This window comes from Piliocolobus tephrosceles, chromosome 6 (assembly GCF_002776525.5).
Source record: "Piliocolobus tephrosceles isolate RC106 chromosome 6, ASM277652v3, whole genome shotgun sequence".
Lineage (NCBI taxonomy): Eukaryota > Metazoa > Chordata > Mammalia > Primates > Cercopithecidae > Piliocolobus > Piliocolobus tephrosceles.
The window spans coordinates 28758861-28776423 of record NC_045439.1 but is presented as its reverse complement, the minus strand read 5'-3'; the positions used below and the strand labels follow the sequence as shown (position 1 = coordinate 28776423).

General features: G+C 42.2%; 1 protein-coding gene across 2 annotated transcripts in view; it reads right to left on the bottom strand.

Moving 5' to 3' along the window:
- Window positions 1-14974, bottom strand: part of SNW1 (SNW domain containing 1) — a 43911-nt gene extending 28937 nt beyond the window's left edge. For both annotated transcript variants that reach the window (XM_023184980.2, XM_026455629.1), the window contains exons 1-3: window positions 14902-14974; window positions 8988-9141; window positions 4132-4293 (exon numbers count right to left, since the gene is read on the bottom strand). In XM_023184980.2, coding sequence (XP_023040748.1) covers window positions 4132-4293; window positions 8988-9141; window positions 14902-14915 — 330 coding nt within the window. In that variant the 5' untranslated portion in view covers window positions 14916-14974. The remainder of the gene's footprint in view (window positions 1-4131; window positions 4294-8987; window positions 9142-14901) is intronic.
- Between the last annotated feature and the right edge of the window lie 2589 nt (window positions 14975-17563).

Genomic DNA, 17563 nt, shown 5'->3' with positions numbered 1-17563 from the left:
GGCCAGAAAAGTGAGTAAGGGGTCAAGCATGCCACAGCAGCTTAGTCCTTACCCATGGAAGCCATAGAAAGATTTTAATTGTGCACACTTGCGTGTATGTGTATATACATGATGAGAGAGAAAGAAACAGACATAGATGAATTTGTTTGTTCATGCCAGCAAGACAAATGGCAATGAGATGGTTCCAGGCTGCAGTAAATCAAGCAAATGAAAACGGCCTGAACTAAGTAGCAGAGAGGGGAATATACTTGAGAAGTGTTAAGAAAATAAGATAGTTTACAGAGACTAAATAGATGGAAGGTCTGAGGGAAACAAGAACCAGAATGATTGTTAAGCAGAGAGAACATATGGGCAGTATGTGTCACATGTGAAATTTGAATAGCCTTTGAGCCAGTAAGTCCACATCTAAGAATTTATTTTAAACAAATAATCATGTTCGACAAGATGTTTGTATGTGGATCTTGAATATATTTGTCTGTAAAACTAAAAACCACCAATGCTTAACAAAACTAGCAGATAACCACATGATGGAATCCTATACAGATTAATAAAAAAAAAAAAATAGACCTATATGTACTAATAAAAAATTGTCAAATATGTTAAGCAAAAAAACAAAACAAAACAAACCAAGTCAAAGGAAGTTATGGGCATTAGAATTCCATTCATGTAAACAAAAGTTTCTAAGTGTGTATGTATATGTAAAATGAGGATATAAATATCTAAACCCATAACAAAAATGTGGAATTATATGCATCACTGTAGTAACAGCAGTTACCTCTGGGAAGTAAAATAGGAGAAAAGTGGGCAGGACTGTATGTACTTGTGACATATACTTATCGTATCTTTTACCATAATATATTATTTGCATAATTTTTTGAGACAGAGTCTTGCTCTGTCACCCAGGCTGGAGTGCAGTCGTGCATCTCAGCTCACTGCAAGCTCTGCCTCCTGGGTTCATGCCATTCTCCTGCCTCAGCCTCCCAAGTACCTGGGACTACAGGCGCCTGCCACCACGCCTGGCTAATTTTTTGTATTTTTAGTAGAGACTGGGCTTCGCCGTGTTAGCCAGGATGGTCTCGATCTCCTGACCTGGTGATCCACCCGCCTCAGCCTCCCAAAGTGCTGGGGTTACAGGCGTGAGTCACTGCGTCTGGCCTATTTGTATAATTTTTTTTTAATCAATATAATAGTAAGAAAAAATGACTCCCAGGCTTTCAGCATAAACAATTACGAAAATACCACTACCATTTACTGAGTTAGAGAAATAGCAGGTAGATTAAGTGGAAAATTATGTATTTAAGTTTGGATTTGATTAAGTAGCACTTTAGGGAAATCTAGATACACTTGCCCTCGTAGACAGTAAGATATAAGGACCTACAGCCCAGCAGAGAATACTGGGCTGGACACAGATTGAACAGTCTATCAGCATATGAGTGGCAAATAAATTACATTAGTTAAAGAGAATGTGCTGTGTTTTTTGGTTACAGTCACAGAATGATTAAAAGAAAAAAAAAATATATAAAGAGAATGGGCTGTAAAAAAATGTGTTAAGAGACTTTTGCCAGAGAGTACCTCATCAAACTGGTTTAGGCGAGGCCATTTTGTAGTGAATTGAAGAGTGAAAGGAAAGTGAATAGGGCAAAAACAACTCCTGAAAAAAATCTGAAAAAAGTGAAGAAAATTAGGTGGTAGTTAGAGGGAACACTGAGAGTAGGTACTCAGGGAAAAGCCTATCTTTCAAAAGATAAGAAAGGCCAGGCAGCCTCACGCCTGTAATCTCAGCACTCTGGGAGGCCAAGGTGGGCGGATCACAAGGTCAGAAGACTGAGACCATCCTGGCTAACACAGTGAACTCCATCTCTACTAAAAATACAAAAAATTAGCTGGGCATGGTGGTGGGCGCCTGTAGTACCAGCTACTTGGGATGCTGAGGCAGGAGAATGGCGTGAACCTGGGAGGTGGAGCTTGCAATGAGCTGAGATTGCGCCACTGCACTCCAGCCTCGGCGACAGAGCAAGACTCCGTCTCCAAAAAAAAAAAAAAAAAAAAGTAGCCAGGTGTGGTGTGTGCCTATAGTCCCAGTTGTTTGGGAGGCAGAGGTGAGAGGATCACTTGAGCCCTGGAGGTCAAGGCTTCAGTGAGCCATGATCACACCACTGTACTCTAGCTTGGGAGACAGAGGAAGATCCTATCTCAAATAAATAAAATTAAATTAAAGCCATGATCATTTGTTTAGCAAAGTTATGGCTTTACTGAAGTGGTTGTTATGAAGCAAAAATAAAGCAGAAAACAAAGGCCAGGTATGTATGCTGGCTCACACCTATAATCCCAGTGCTTTGGGAGGCTAAGGAGGGAGGATTGTTTGAGCCCAGGAGTTCACGACCAGCCTGGGCAAAATAGTGAGCCCTCTTCTCTACTAAAAATAAAAAAATTAGCTGGGCGTGGTGGTGCGTGTCTGTAGTCCCAGCTACTCAGGAGGCTGAGGTAGGATGATCACCTGAGCCCAAGAGTTCAAGGTTGCAATGAGCTATGAGGGTGCCATGGTACTAGAATCTAAAAAAGAACAAACAAACAAATGACAAGAAAAACAAGCACATTCAAATGCTAACAGGAAAGAGCCATTAGAAGAGGAGAAGTGAAGAACTGTTGAGATTAACTAGTAGGTAAGGTTCCCAAAGGAAGAGGGAAGGGATATAGATCCAGAACACATATGGCAAGATTAGGTATAGATCGAGGTGCAGTGGCTCATGCCTGTGATCCCAGCACTTTGGGTGGTAGAGGCAGGAGGATTGCTTGAGCCCAAAAGTTCAAGACCAGCTTGAGCAACATAGGGATATCCCACCTCTACAAAAAAATAATAAATTAGCCGGGCATAGTGGTGCACATCTGGAGTCTCAGCCACTTGAGAGGCTGAGGTGGGAGGATTGCTTGAGCCCAGGAAGTTGAGGCTTCAGTGAGCCATGATCATGATCACTGCACTCCAGCCTGGGCAACTGAAGAAGACCCTGTCTCAAAAAAACAAATAAAAAATAAAATTAAAAAAAGATTAGACTTAGACAGAAGAAGGCATTTCATGCAAAAACAAAAGTAAAAGTCAAGGAAAAAACACAAGTGCAGGATGAAGAAAATTGACTATTTTCTTCCAACAGTCTTTATATTCAAATCGATGGGGGAGTCACCTGCTAAGAATGAGATGGGATGAGAGGAGTAGGAATTAAAGTTCGGCAGGAGTACCAAGGGAGCTGAGCTGAAACAGTTGATATAAATCTGCATGACTGCATAATTGTCTTCCCCCAAAGCTTAGCAGCCATGATGCAGAAGAAAAGGATGGGTTGTTAGTGTTATTTTAGAGGGTAAATTGAAAAAGTTTGCGGGGGACAGAGAGGCAAACGATAGGTACTGAAAGCTCTCAAGTATTTTTCCAAACATCATCAGTTCTAAAGAAATCTTTCACTTCTATCTTGAGTATTTATTTACAAGGAAAAAAAAAAAAAAAAAAAAAAAAAAAACTAGGTCTTCTTAAAAATAGTTCCTTGGCCCTGAGTGTAGCTGTTCTGTGATGAGATTATTTTAAGCATTTTATTTTTGGCCTATGGATTACTTCGTAGCAGGGCCATCCTAAATCTGGATAGCAAATGCTAGTTTTGTATTTAATCTAGGGCAAAAGAAGTTTGTGTAATTTATTATATTCAAATGAACTATTAAATATCTAAGTACTCTAAGTACATGGAGGAAATCAGTAAAGACTACAGGAAAAAACTAGAAGAAACTACAAGAGAAATTAAAAGTTGATGGTAAGGCTCTGGGATTGCAGATTTTAAAAAATTTACTGGCAATTTTAGAATGCTAGTAATATAAAGTAACTGTTTTAAAATGTACTTTTTTCCCCCTTTTAAAACAAGGTATTGCCACCCAAGCAAGAGTGCAGTGGCTCGTTGTATTCTCAAACTCTTGGGCTCAATCAAACCTCCTGCCTCTGCCGCCCAAGTAGCTGGGAATCTAGGTACAAACCACCATGTCCAGCCATTGCTACTTTTAACATAATTCAAACAGCAAGAGATTCATCGTGTTCACAAAATTTAAAATGTTTCCTAAAATATTTATCATTGAGGGAAAACATGAGAGGATTACCTTGTCTTTTGACTGTCCTTGTCGAGCGATTGCATCATATTTAATTTTTCCTTCAGAATCCACCTGAATGGCCAGTGCATTCGACATTTTTTTCTTTCGTCCCATATCCAGTGGATACTGGGCCACATGGATCTCTGGGAAAGCACCTCCATCTCCAAAATCCTACACATTAGAAGTAGTTAAATAAAATAGTTAATCATTTGACATTCAAGATACATTCATTCATTCAACAAGTAATTGTTGAGTCCTTAGTATGCTAGATGCTAGAGATACAGCAGAGGTCCCTGTCTCTTGCGGAGTTTACATTCTAGTAGGCAAAGATAGAAAAAAACACATTCTTTGGCTTGTGATAAGTACCATGAAGGTAACATAAAGATCAAGACTGGGAAAAGGGGCTACTTTTGATAGGGTGGTTGGGGACAGCCTTTGTGAAGAAGTGACATGTGAGCTAAAGCCTGAATGATTAGAAAGCAGTCATGGGAAGATGTGTGTACACACACACACACACACACACACACACACACACACGAAGCATTTTCTAGACGGATCAAATAGCCAATGTGAAGGCCCTGCTGCAAGAATGAGCTTGGCATATTTTAGGAAATGAGAATTCAGTGGGGCTAACAGCTTAATAAGGACAGCAGAGCTTGAGGCACAAGTTACATGAGTAAAAAACACCAGATCATGAAGGGACTTACAGAATACAGCAAGACAATGTGGATTTCATATATGCAGGACAAAACTAAGCAAAATGGCTAGGACAAGGCAAAATATATATGCATATATTTGTATATATACATATTTTAGTGAGGAACAGGTAAAGCTATACTTGGGGCAGAAATATAGAAGATTTTTTCTTGGAATCAGATTTTATTAACATATTATTTACTCATTGTTATGTGAGAAGCAAATGAATACAACCGGAAGGATCCAGAAATGAGTTTACTACATTTCTACTAGTGATTATTAGTGATTATACATAATTATTTAGGAGAGAACTGAGACTGCTAAAGTAGAACAAGCTAAATAAAGTTTGCTGATGTAATATTTTGAAAAGGTTTATTGAGTAAACATGAGGATCAAGTATAATTTTTAAGTAGTTTAAAAAGTTTAGTAGTATTTGCTTAGTACACTAAACATGATTCACACTTGTATTATCTCATTTAATCCTTGTAACTCTTTAACATCATTGTATTTTAAATGGAAACATTCAGGTTTAGAAAAATTAAGTGGTTTTCCTGAGATCTCGCAGGTATTAATTATATGCAGCACCTGAACCAGATCGTTTGAGACTCCGAAAAGCTTTGTATTTTCTACTACTGTGAAATATCTTTCTTTTAGCTCAAAACAGCCAAACGAGTACTATTAAGAAATGATAGAAAACACAAATTAAATTTAATCATTTAGAGGGAGTTTGATGGAAAAAAAAAAGAAAATATTCACTTTTACAAGACCTCTTTAAGTAATACTCCATTAGATCTAAGATATATGAGTTCCTAAGTACAATATGCTTATTTGCTAAAAAAATGTTTGAAGTTTTTGAAAACCAAGAGAATAACGCTGAGAGACATTTTCTTGTAAATGAGAAAGAGTTAAAGCATTCCTAATAAAAGTGCTTCCCGTACCCAGGCCATCAATCTGACACATGCTTGGATTTGCTAGAGTTTTTCAACTATAATAAGCACTTCAGAACTGTAGATGTAGCATTATGTGGTCATTAAGATTGCCAGAAAATCATAGCTTTTATTTTGAAAACTAGAATAAAATGCCTTCTTCCACAGAACATTCACTCCCCTCAAGCAGCATCCATAGCATTTCCAGATTAGCTGGCCATTTCAACTTGATTTTCAAATAAACTGTTTTGTTCCACCAGGATATATGAAACCACTAATAGTCAAGTAGGAATCTAAAAACCTAATAGCAACCAAGTATAGTAATGCTGAAATGCAAGGATGAGATTTCCATTCTACGTAAGGTGATTAGTAGAGGCAGAGTTTCGCCATGTTGGCTGGACTGGTCTGGAGCTCCTGACCTCAAGCAATCCACCTGCGTTGGCCTCCCAACGTGCTGGGATTACAGGTGTGAGCCACCAAGCCCAGCCATCACCCCATCACTTTTCTTTGTTCTGTCCTTACTGGTTATGATTTTTACTTCGCAAGTATGCATTGTGCAACCTATTGACAGACCAAACAATATTTATAATGCCTCATTGTGCAACCTATTGACAGACCAAACAATATTTATAATGCCTCAACAGAGACACTCAACTCCTCTATTAGATGATGCCAAGCATTACTTTTTTTCCCCAGGTAAGAATCCTTGATAATCTTTCATCTTGTTCTGCCTCCCACAAATTACACTATCAGAGAAAACAAAAGCAACAAAAATCCCTTAATAATTGCAATATGACTGGCCTTCACACACCAGCAGTCATAAGGACCAGAGGAAAGCTGACAAAAAAGCAACAAAAAAACCTACATGTGGGTTTTTTGGAATACATAGGACAAGATATGATCTAGTTGGGTGTTCCTCTTATAAACTCTAATAAAGAGTATGGGTCGGGTGCGGTGGCTCACAGCTGTAATCCCAGCACTTTGGGAGGCCGAGGCAGGTGGATCATGAGGTCAGGAGTTCAAGACCAGCCTGGCCAACATGGTGAAACCCCGTCTCTACTAAAAGTACAAAAAAATTAGCCGGGCGAGGTGGCGGACGCCTGTAATCCCAGCTACTTGGGAGGCTGAGGCAGAGAACTGCTTGAACCCAGGAGGCGAGGTTGCAGTGAGCTGAGATCGCGCCACTGTACTCCAGTCTGGTAACAGAGCAAGACTCTGTCTCAAAAAAAAAAAAAACAAAAACAAAAGAAATCTGGTAGCCAGGGGACTGAGACATGGAAGAGATTGAGAATACAGATGGCTTCTGGTAGGACTCTAAGCTACAACTATCAATTCAATGAATACTACGATCACTACTTGAAGGCATGTGAAAAAAGGCATGAGCCCTTCATACTTGCGAAGTAAAAATCATAACCAGTAAGGACAGAACAAAGAAAAGTGATGGGGTGATGGCTGGGCTTGGTGGCTCACACCTGTAATCCCAGCACGTTGGGAGGCCAACGCAGGTGGATTGCTTGAGGTCAGGAGCTCGAGACCAGTCCAGCCAACATGGCGAAATTCTGCCTCTACTAAAAACACAAAAATTAGCCAGGTATGGTGATGCGTGCCTATAATCCCAGCTACTTGGGAGGCTGAGGCAGAGGTTGCAGTGAGCTGAGATCGCACCCCTACACTCTAGCCTGGGTGACAGGGTGAGATTTTTATCTTCAAAAAAAAAAGAAAGAAAGAAAGAAAAGTGATAAAACGAAAATAACTGGGAATGATATAGACACTTCAGATTTTGAATAGGGCAGATATATCCGTTGGGACATGAAGAAGCAAAATATGCAGGAATCAGAAGGAATACTGGGAGAGAAGGAAAAGGCTTGATTAAAGTGGAGGGGGTCCTGAGGAGGAAATACGTGTCTCAAATGTTTGCTTTTCTCCCTAGAGAAGACAGTGGTCAAGCATGGGAAGGCTGCCCTAGAATCAGGGAAAGGAATATGTATTAAATTAATGTAGGCCAGGCACGGTGGCTCAGGCCTGTTATCCCAGCACTTCAGGAAGCCGAGGCAGGCAGATCACCTGAAGTCAGGAGTTCAAAACCAGCCTAGCCAACATGGTGAAACCCTGTCTTTACTAAAAATACAGAAAATTAGCTGTGCATGGTGGCCTGTGCCTGTAATCCTGGCTACTTGGGAGGCTGAGGCAGGAGAATCGCTTGAACCTGGGAGGCGGAGGTTGCAGTGAGCTGAGATCATACCATTGCACTCCAGCCTGGGAAACGGAGTGAGATTCCATCCTAAAAATTAATTAATTAATGTAAAGGATCCTGAGTAATTAGAATAGGTGCTGCCAAGGAAGCTTGCTCTTTTTATTTTTTATTGAGACGGAGTTTTGCTGTTGTTGTCCAGGCTAGAGTGCAATGGTGCGATCTCAGCTCACTGCAACCTCTGCCTCCCAGGTTCAAGTAATTCTCCTGCCTCAGTCTCCGGAGTAGCTGGGATTACAAGCATGAGCCACCAAGTCTGGCTAATTTTGTATTTTTAGTAGAGATGGGGTTGCTCCATGTTGGTCAGGCTGGTCTTGAACTCCTGGCCTCAGATGATCCACCTGCCTCGGCCTCCTAAAGTGCTGGGATTACAGGTGAGAACCGCTGCGCCCGACCGGAGGCTTGTTCTTTGGCAACAAGCTAGAGATAGAAAGGGCTATTCCAGATGGTTCCTTCTCCCTCATTGCCTTCAAATCAACCAAATTTTGTCTCTTATACCCGCAAAAACATATTTAATCTATATATCAGATATATATTAACATTCTCAAATTAAAGATAAGAAGACAAGTGCTACTGGAGTTTTCCCTGAAGGAAAGTTGTCTCTTCAGGGTTATGTGGTATTACTGGAGGGGAGGAGGAGGAGCCCAAACATGAAAACAACTTTCAACTCTCTTACCTTTTACCTTCCCATTATTTTCCATATGCTATAATTCCTGGATTTACAAAATGCTAGTTTTCTTGTAAATATTTAATAGTTTGATATAGGAATAGACAAATGGTACAATTCTCTAGCAACCACAAAGCAGTGACAGATAATAAGCAAAAAGAAAATGACACATCTTCTGAGGGAAATACACATCTTGAGAGCGCATAACCAGAATTTCTATCACACTGACATTCATAATCAGAGGTTCTAACATTTAAATTTATGTTATAGTGTGCTATAAATTTCAGCACAACTTAATAAATCTAAACTTAAGATCCATATGTACCTCTAATAACCGAGGTATCCAGCCTTTCCGGTATCCGTACGGGGGAGGCTCTCTTCGGGAGGAGACCAATGAGGTCTGCCGCGATCTTTGGGATCTTGCCTTTTCTTCAGCCTCAAGCTGGTCCTGAGATAGCTGAGTAGGTGCAGGTAAAAAGCTGTAAGCAAAGACAATAAAAGTCAGAAATTTAAAAAACACTTATGTTTAATTTGACCACTGCAACTTGGCCACAGAGACAAATTTTCCTACAATGCTTTTACTTTTCAGCAAAACAGCCGATTTTTCAATGATTTATGGTAGTACTCAATATTAGTCATTTTATAATATGTGGAAGACAGAAGTACTCAAAGATACACAGTAAAAACATCTGACTAGGACAACAGCAAATGATGTCCAGAATAAAAAATTAACAGATATTTCACATAATAGACAAACTCTTAAGCATTTATGCTTCCGTATTTCCTTTTTTTTGAGAGTCTCACTCTGTTGCCCAGGCTGGAATACAGTGGTACAATCTCCACTCTGTGCAACCTCTGCCTCCTGGGTTCAAGTGATTCTCCTGCCTCAGCCTCCCAAGTAGCTGGGATTACAGGCATGTGTCACCACAGGAGGCTAATTTTTGCAATTTTAGTAGAGATGGGGTTTCACCATGTTGGCCAGGCTGGTCTTAAACTTGACCTCAAGTAATCCGCTGACCTTGGCCTCTCAAAGTGCTGGAATTACAGGCGTGACCCACCACATTTGGCCAAGCTGCCATATTTGTCTTTTTTTTTTCTTTTTGAGACAGAATCTCTCTGTGTCACCCAGGCTGGAGTGCAGTGGCACCATCTCGGCTCACTGCAGCCTCCACCTCTCGGGTTCAAGTAATTTTCCTACCTCACCCTCCCAAGTAGCTGGGATTACAGATGTGCAGCATCACACCTGGCTAATTTTTGTGTTTTCAGTAGAGAAAGGGTTTCGCCATGTTGGCCAGGCTGGTCTCGAACTCCTGACCGCAGATGACCTGCCTGCCTCGGCTTCCCAAAGTGCTAGGATTACAGGTGTGAGCCACCACACTCAGCCTGTTTCCATATTTCTTATAACAAGCAAGTAAACATTCCTAATAATCCAGGGATAAACTGTCCAGCATATACTTGCTATACTTATATTCCTTTTTTTTTTTTGAGACAGAGTCTCGTTCTGTTGCCCAGCCTCGAGTGCAGTGGCGCAAACTCGGCTCACTGAAACCTCTGTCTCCTGGATTCATGTGATTCTCATGCCTCAGCCTCCCAAGTAGCTGGGATTACAGGTGCGTGCCACCACACCCCTAATTTTTGTATTTTTAGTAGAGACGGGTTTTTTCCATGTTGGTCAGGCTGGTCTCAAACTCCTGACCTCAAGTGATCCATCAGCCTCACCCTCCCAAAGTACTAGGATTACTGGCATGAGCCACCATGCCTGGCTACTCCTTATTTTTAACATTTTTACCCTTATGCTCCTTAAACTACTTCAGTGTAAATACAAAAGAACTAGGATTAGAACAAAGAGGTGGATAAAACAAACACAAGTTGCATATTTAAGTGCCAAGGGAATCTAGAATGAAATTTAAAACTTAGAGGCCAGGCCAGCCATGGTGGCTCACACTTGTAATCCCAGGACTTTGGGAGGCCAAGGTGGGTGGATCACCTGAGGTCAGGAGTTCAAGACCAGCCTGACCAACATGGTGAAACCCTGTCTCTACTAAAAATACAAAATTAGCCGGGCGTGCTGGTGCGTGCCTGTAATCCCAGCCACTTGGGAGGCTGAGGCAGGAGAATCACTTGATCCCGGTAGGTGGAGGGTACAGTGAGCCAAGATTGCATCACTGCACTCCAGCCAGGGCAACAACAGCAAAACTCCATCTAAAACAAACAACAACAAAAAACTTAGAGACCAAAGAATCAAAGCAGAAGCCCCGAAGATGCAGCTTATTCTTTAGTCAAGGTAACCTTTCTATTAAACTGTTCTTAACAACTTTTAAGTATTAAAGTATTATAGTGATACTCTAAAGTACTACAAAAGGATCCTGATGGCTGAATATGGAGAAAACAACCTTAGTTCCTTTGTGATTCTTGGATAGTAAGCATACCTAAGTAGCAGAGCTTATTAATTATTCAAAAATATTTATTATTTGGGTTCAAGCACTATGCTAGGCATGAGACTATAAACGGAGAAAGACAGCTTAGTCTTGCAGAGACAGAGACCAAAAAAAAAAAAAAAAATCACACAAATCTATAATTACACATATTAAGTTATGATGTAAAGATACAGATGCTATGAGTCTACATGATAGGGATCCAATCCAGTCGGGGGCGGTAAGTGATGGCTAGGCTTAGAATTCAGATCTGACCTATGCCACTTACTAACCTGGATAAGCTACTTACCTCTCTGAATCTGTTTTCTCATCTGTAATAATAGTTCGTAAGAGTATCTACTTCATAAGGTTCTTATAAATATTAAATGAGAGAAATCCATGAACCAGTTGGCATAGTATCTAGGCACTTTCAATACAGGTTCCGTATGTTTGATAGTTTTAGGGCTGTTCCATGACTCTTCCAGTTTGGGTTAAACGCCCATCTCTATGCTCCCCCACAACCCTCTATATACCACTACTACAACATTATCTTACTGTACTGCAATCATCTACTCATTTATCTACTCTGTTTTCACGAGACTGTGAGCAGCTCTGCAGGAATTATGCCTTATACTTCTTTCATCCCTAACGCTCCAAGACTTTTAAGCTCACAGCTGGAGCTCCTTAAATGCTGTAGGAGAAATAAATACACTCTTCCCTGGCACTTACCATCTTCATTTCGCTATAGCCTTCTCATCTTTCCTTAAGCCATCTCAGGACCTTTACATTGGCTATTCCTTCTGCCATAAAATCTGTGTCTGTCTGTCTCAATCAATCACAATTTTTCCGGCTGGGCGAGGTGGCTCACACCTGTAATCCCAACACTTTGGGAGGCCAAGGCAGGTGGATTACTTGAGGCCAGGAGTTCGAGACCAGCCATGCCAACATAGTGAAGCCCTGTCTCTACTAAAAATACAAAAATTAGCTGGGCATGGTGGCAGACACCTGTAATACCAGCTGAGGCAGGAAAATCACTTGAACTTGGGAGGTGGAGTTTGCAGTGAGCTGAGATTGCTCCACTGCACTCCAGCCTGGGTGAGAGTGAGACTCCGCCTCAAAAAACAAAACAAAACATAACATAAAAAAACAAAAACACAGAACAAATTTTCATATGCTTTTATAGAAAACTCTTCTCCAGAGCTCTTCTTTTTTGACTGCTCCTTGAGGAGCAGGGCTATCCCATATATGCCTAGAGTATGCCTAGAGTATGCCTAGAGTAGCCCCAGATCTTTCAACAGCTTGCATCTTAGCACTCATGTCTCTGCTCAGTTACCTCTCTCTAGAGCTGTTTTCTGACCACCTTACCCAAAATAGCCACTTCACCCCAAACTTTGAGTCACTCTCTAACCCTCTTTTATTCCTAGCATGTATTACCTGAAATTGCATTATGATTTTACTCATAGTCTTTCTATCCCAGTAGAATGTAAGCTCCATGTGGATCGAGTATAAAATTAAAACAAATTCAGTTTCTCCTATTATTTCACTCAACAATCAACAACACACAACACTTCTGATACCAGATACGTGATGGTTTTTCCCCACGTATCAAGCAAGCTATCAATTGTTTATTGGACACCAGTCAAGTGTCCTCTAATTCAATGCATTTTTGATGTTATCTACCTGGAGATAGTGTCAGATGTCACAGGTTGAGGGTTCAGTCCCATAAGACTGCCCTTACTTCAGATGCCAATAGAAGGTCCAGGCCACTGGCCAACTGACTACAAACCAGGGTTCCCACGACCTCATCCTCAGGTTCAACTAATTTGCTAGGGTAGCTCACAGAACTCAGGGAAATGCGTTTACTGGTTTAAAGGATATTACAAAGAATACTGAGGAACCCCAGATGGTAGGTATGGAAAGCTCTGGAGTCCCCAAGACTGGTCATTTGAATACTGCATTCTGCCATTGCAATTTTAAGCACACAATACCCATGACAGGCCAGACGATGTGGTGGCTGAGACGGGTGGATCAGTTACGCCCAGTTCAAGAACAGGCTGGGCAACATGGCAAAACCCCACCTCTACTAAAAAACCAAAAATTAACTGGGCATCATGGCAAGTGTCTACAGTCCCAGCTACTCTGAGGCAGGAGGATCACCTGAGCCTTGGGAGGTTGAGGATGCAGTGGGCTGTGATTGGGTCACTGCACTCCAGCCTGGGCAAGAGTGAGACCCTGTATCAAAAAATAAAATAAAATAAAAAAATACCCATCACATCTCTAGAAATTTTTCCTGTGTGTCCATTTCAAATTCCACCTTTTCCACAAAGTCTCCCCTCATAACTTTACTAGTCTATGACACAGTGTCTCACACCTGGAGGGTACTCAAATGTTTGCTGCCTGTAACATTTACTAAAGAAAAAACTCTTGGCTGGGCATGGTAGCTCATGCCTGCAATCCCAGCACTTTGGGAAGCCTAGGTGAGAAGACTGATGGAGGCTAAGAGTTGGAGACTACCCTGGCCAACGTAGTGATACCCCATTTCTAGCTCTTTATTAAAAAAAAAAATTCAGATGCCGGGCATGGTGGCTCATGCCTGTAATCCTAGCACTTTTGGAGGCTGAGACAGGAGGACTGCTTGAGGCCAAGAGTTAAAGACCAACCTGGCCAACACAGCGAGACCCCATCTCAAAAAAATAGTTTTTTTAAAAAAAAGGAAAAAAATTTTTAGAAAGGAGAGGGAGAAGAAAACTCTCCAGCCCACACAACTTATTCCATCTAATTCTTTTTGCACTAAGGTTAGTATTACACGAATGTGCATTTTGTGTTCTGTGATTGTTTTATGTCTGTATACCTTGTACCCCATCTTCCCTGTTGCCAAAGACAGATTTTCTTCTGTGTACACAACCCCCAGGACAGAGTAAGGCACCAACAGTAATTCCCAAAGTAATTTTTTGGATTCATACCGTCATCGGCCAGGAAAACAGAACAAAATAAAACAAAACCATGCGTGAGGAGAATGAAGGGTGTTAAGAGAGCTCAAGTTGATGTCCTAAAAGGACTACTTTCTCTACAACCTTCCTCAACACTAGACTTTTCCTGTTCAGTTCGCATGGAAAGTTTTTCCACTTAAGATGGGGCAGCAAGGTTGGGGACTAGCAGGGGTGGCGTAACTTCTCGGACTCTCCCACTGAAAAGCATCTTTTTCTAAAAGGCGAGGAGCACTTTACAGACAGTTACTAAGGTAACCGGAAACAGCAAAACTCTGAGGTGGTTCTATCTACGGAAGAAATTCTAAGCTCCAAAGTTAAAGTGCGGAGCAGCGGCGCATATCAGCAGACAGCTGCCACTACTGTGGTTCATTTAAATCTCTGTTTAGCTCCGGGTCCCTTCTTTCAGGAATCCTTGTTTCGGAACACAGGCAAACGGCCGGAAAGCCGCGCAGTCGCACCCCGTGCGCTTCACTCCGCCCAAACAAGCCACTACCGTCCCCAACCCCTTCTTGTTCGCCCGAGCCGCGGACCTGAGGGAGCGTTGTTCGCTCCCCGCAACATGCTTAAACGAAAAATGCAGTCTTCAGTGTCTGAGGCCACCCCGCGGCTTTGGGCCTTGGTAGAGGGGTGAACTAAACCCGGGAAACCGCTGAAAGACCCCAGTTTCGACTAGGCCTAGTCGTAGCGGCGGCCAGCGGGAGGACGTAGCCGTAGTCTTGGCCCACGTCATTCTGTGCCCCGGGTCAGGTCACCGCCCCAAGAGTATGGGTAGAGAAATGAAAAAGATTGGTACTCCCAGACCCTTCCGTATCGAGGACCCCAATCAACAACCCACCTGGTGAGCGCCATCTTCTTCCGCTTCTTCCAGCGCGAGCGACAGCACCGCGGGGCGGGTCTTTCCAGATGATGAGGAGGGGAAAGGAAGGAGCGCGCGATGCGCAGGCGCTCTGGCCGAAAGGCCTTCTGGGATTTGTAGTTCTTTGAACACGAGTACCATTCATTTCTATTCTGATGGGATCAAGCGGTTATCAAGGAATAATCTCTTCAGCTAGCAACAAATACATAACTCGATCGCTTATATGCGACATGATAGGGCGTTCCCTAGGCAAAATATCAAAGATAGAGGGAGATGCCGTTTAGGCCGCTTTATTTCGTTCCTTACTCAGTCCCATTCCCCCAGAAAGGGTACAAAATACAAAAGCTTCCCCGGGACAGCTACTGTAAGTGAAAGGGTAATAGGGAGTTTAAAACGATAGGTAATAGTGAGACTGGCTAATGGAGAGCTCTTGGACTCTCTGAAAACATTCACACTCAAAACTTTTCTTTAAATCGTATCCTCTCACCACCCACAACACTCTCCTGGGGAGATATTTTGAAATCCTTGAGAATTTACTGAGCTTCTGGGTTCTCTGCCCAGGGTATGACAAGGCTGAAATCTCATAGGAGGCTCTGGAGAAAAATCCATCTCCTAACTCATTCTTGTTTGCAGAAATCAGTTCCTGGCGGTTGTGGGATCGATTTCCCTGTTTTGTTGTGTGCTGCTAGTGGTGGCCACCTTCAGCTCCTAGGGGTCACTCTCAACTCCTTCCCACATGAACCCTATTTGTTGATAGTTCACAACATGGATGTTTGCTTGCTTCCGGGCCAGCTGAAGCACATCTTTCTGACTCCTCTTCTGCCACTGTTGGAGAAAAACGCTCTGCTTTTAAAGGGCTCATGTGATTAGATCAGGCTCAGCTGGATAATCTCCCTGTTTTGAGATCAACTCTTGGCCGGGTGCGGTAGCTCACACCTGTAATCCTAGCACTTTGGGAAGCCGGGGCGGGCGGATTGCCTGAACTCAGGAGTTCCACACTAGCCTGGGCAACATGGTGAAACTCTGTCTCTAAAATTACAAAAATTATCTGGGTGTGGTGGTGTGCTCCTGTAGTCCCAGCTACTCGGGAGGCTGAGGCAGGAGAATCGTGTGCATCGGGAGACGGAGGTTGCAGTGAGCCGAGATCATGCCACTGCACTCCAGCCTGGCGACAGAGTGAGACTCCGTCTCAAAAAAAAAAAAAAAAAAAAAAAAAAAAAAAAAAAAAAAAAAAAAAGCTGGGTGTGGTGGTGTGCTCCTGTTTTCCCAGCTACTAGGGAGGCTGAGATACAAGAATTGCTTTAACCCAGGAGTTGGAGGTTGCAGTGAGCCGAGATTGCATCATTGCACTCTAGCCTGCGTGACAGAGTAAAATTCTGTCTCCAAAAGAAAAAAAAAAAAAAAAAAAGATCAACTCTGCCACACCGCGTAACAGAATCAGGGGAGTGATCTCTCTTCATAGTCACGGCCCCAGGGGTTATGTAGGTCAGGTACTGTGGGGGTGGGGTGAGGAGGAGATCTTGGAGGATATCCTAGAATTCTGCCTGCCACAGCATGTAAACCAAAAAAACTTTTGGTAAATACAGGATTACTCATCACATTGTGTAATATAACATGCATGGCCTGGGAGCCTGAAGATTAGAGTTTAAGATGTAGCTGTGGCTGGGTGTGGTGGCTTGTGCCTATAATCCCAGCACTTTGGGAGGCTGAGGTGGGCAGATCACCTGAGGTCGGGAGTTCGAGACCAGCCTGACCAACATGGAGACACTCCGTCTGTACTAAAAATACAAAATTAGCCGGGCATGGTGGTGCATGCCTGTAATCCCAGTACTCGGGAGGCAGAGGCAGAAGAATAGCTTGAACTCAGGAGGTGGAAGTTGTGGTGAGCTGAGATCGCGCCATTGCACTCCAGCCTTGGCAACAAGAGCAAAACTCTGTCTCAAAAAAAAAAAAAAAAGAAAGAAAGAAAGAAAGATGTAGCTTCGGCACCAATAAATTCTTATAGGGCAAGTCATTTGATTTATTTGGGCCCCAGTTTTATTGAACTTAAAATGCTGATCATATTATCTGCTTTATATTTATATAAACGTAAAATAATTATATATAATACAGCAGAGTATGAGCCTTAAATGAGGTAATGTAGGTGGATATGTTTTTACTTAATTCTTAACTTCTATGTAAATATGTTAGTTATTACAGTTAATATTTTGGTTGACAGTGATCTACTTTAACCTCTGCTCCAGGAATGTATTATTTGCAAAAGGAGAAAAACAGGGAAGCAAATTATAGAACGTCCTGGAAGCCAAGATCAAGGAGCTTAGATTTAATTCAGCAGGTGATTTGCAGCTGAAGAAGGACTTAAGTAGAGGGCCTGGGTCAAAGGAACCCACAAGAAAGACAATTCTTAAGGCAGAATGGGTCTCTATGGCAATGAGAGACAAAGGAGGCTACTGAGGACAAGGTTAAAATAATTAACATGGGAAATCAGTAAGATATAGACCAAGACCTATGCAGGATGAAAAGAACAGGGTGTAGAAGAGCTTTTGCAATCCACTCTCACTTTCCACAGAGGCATATCATGCAAGACATTTCCACTGGTCATAGTCCCTCGCTGTTTTGGGGGTGTGTAGAGAATAGAAAC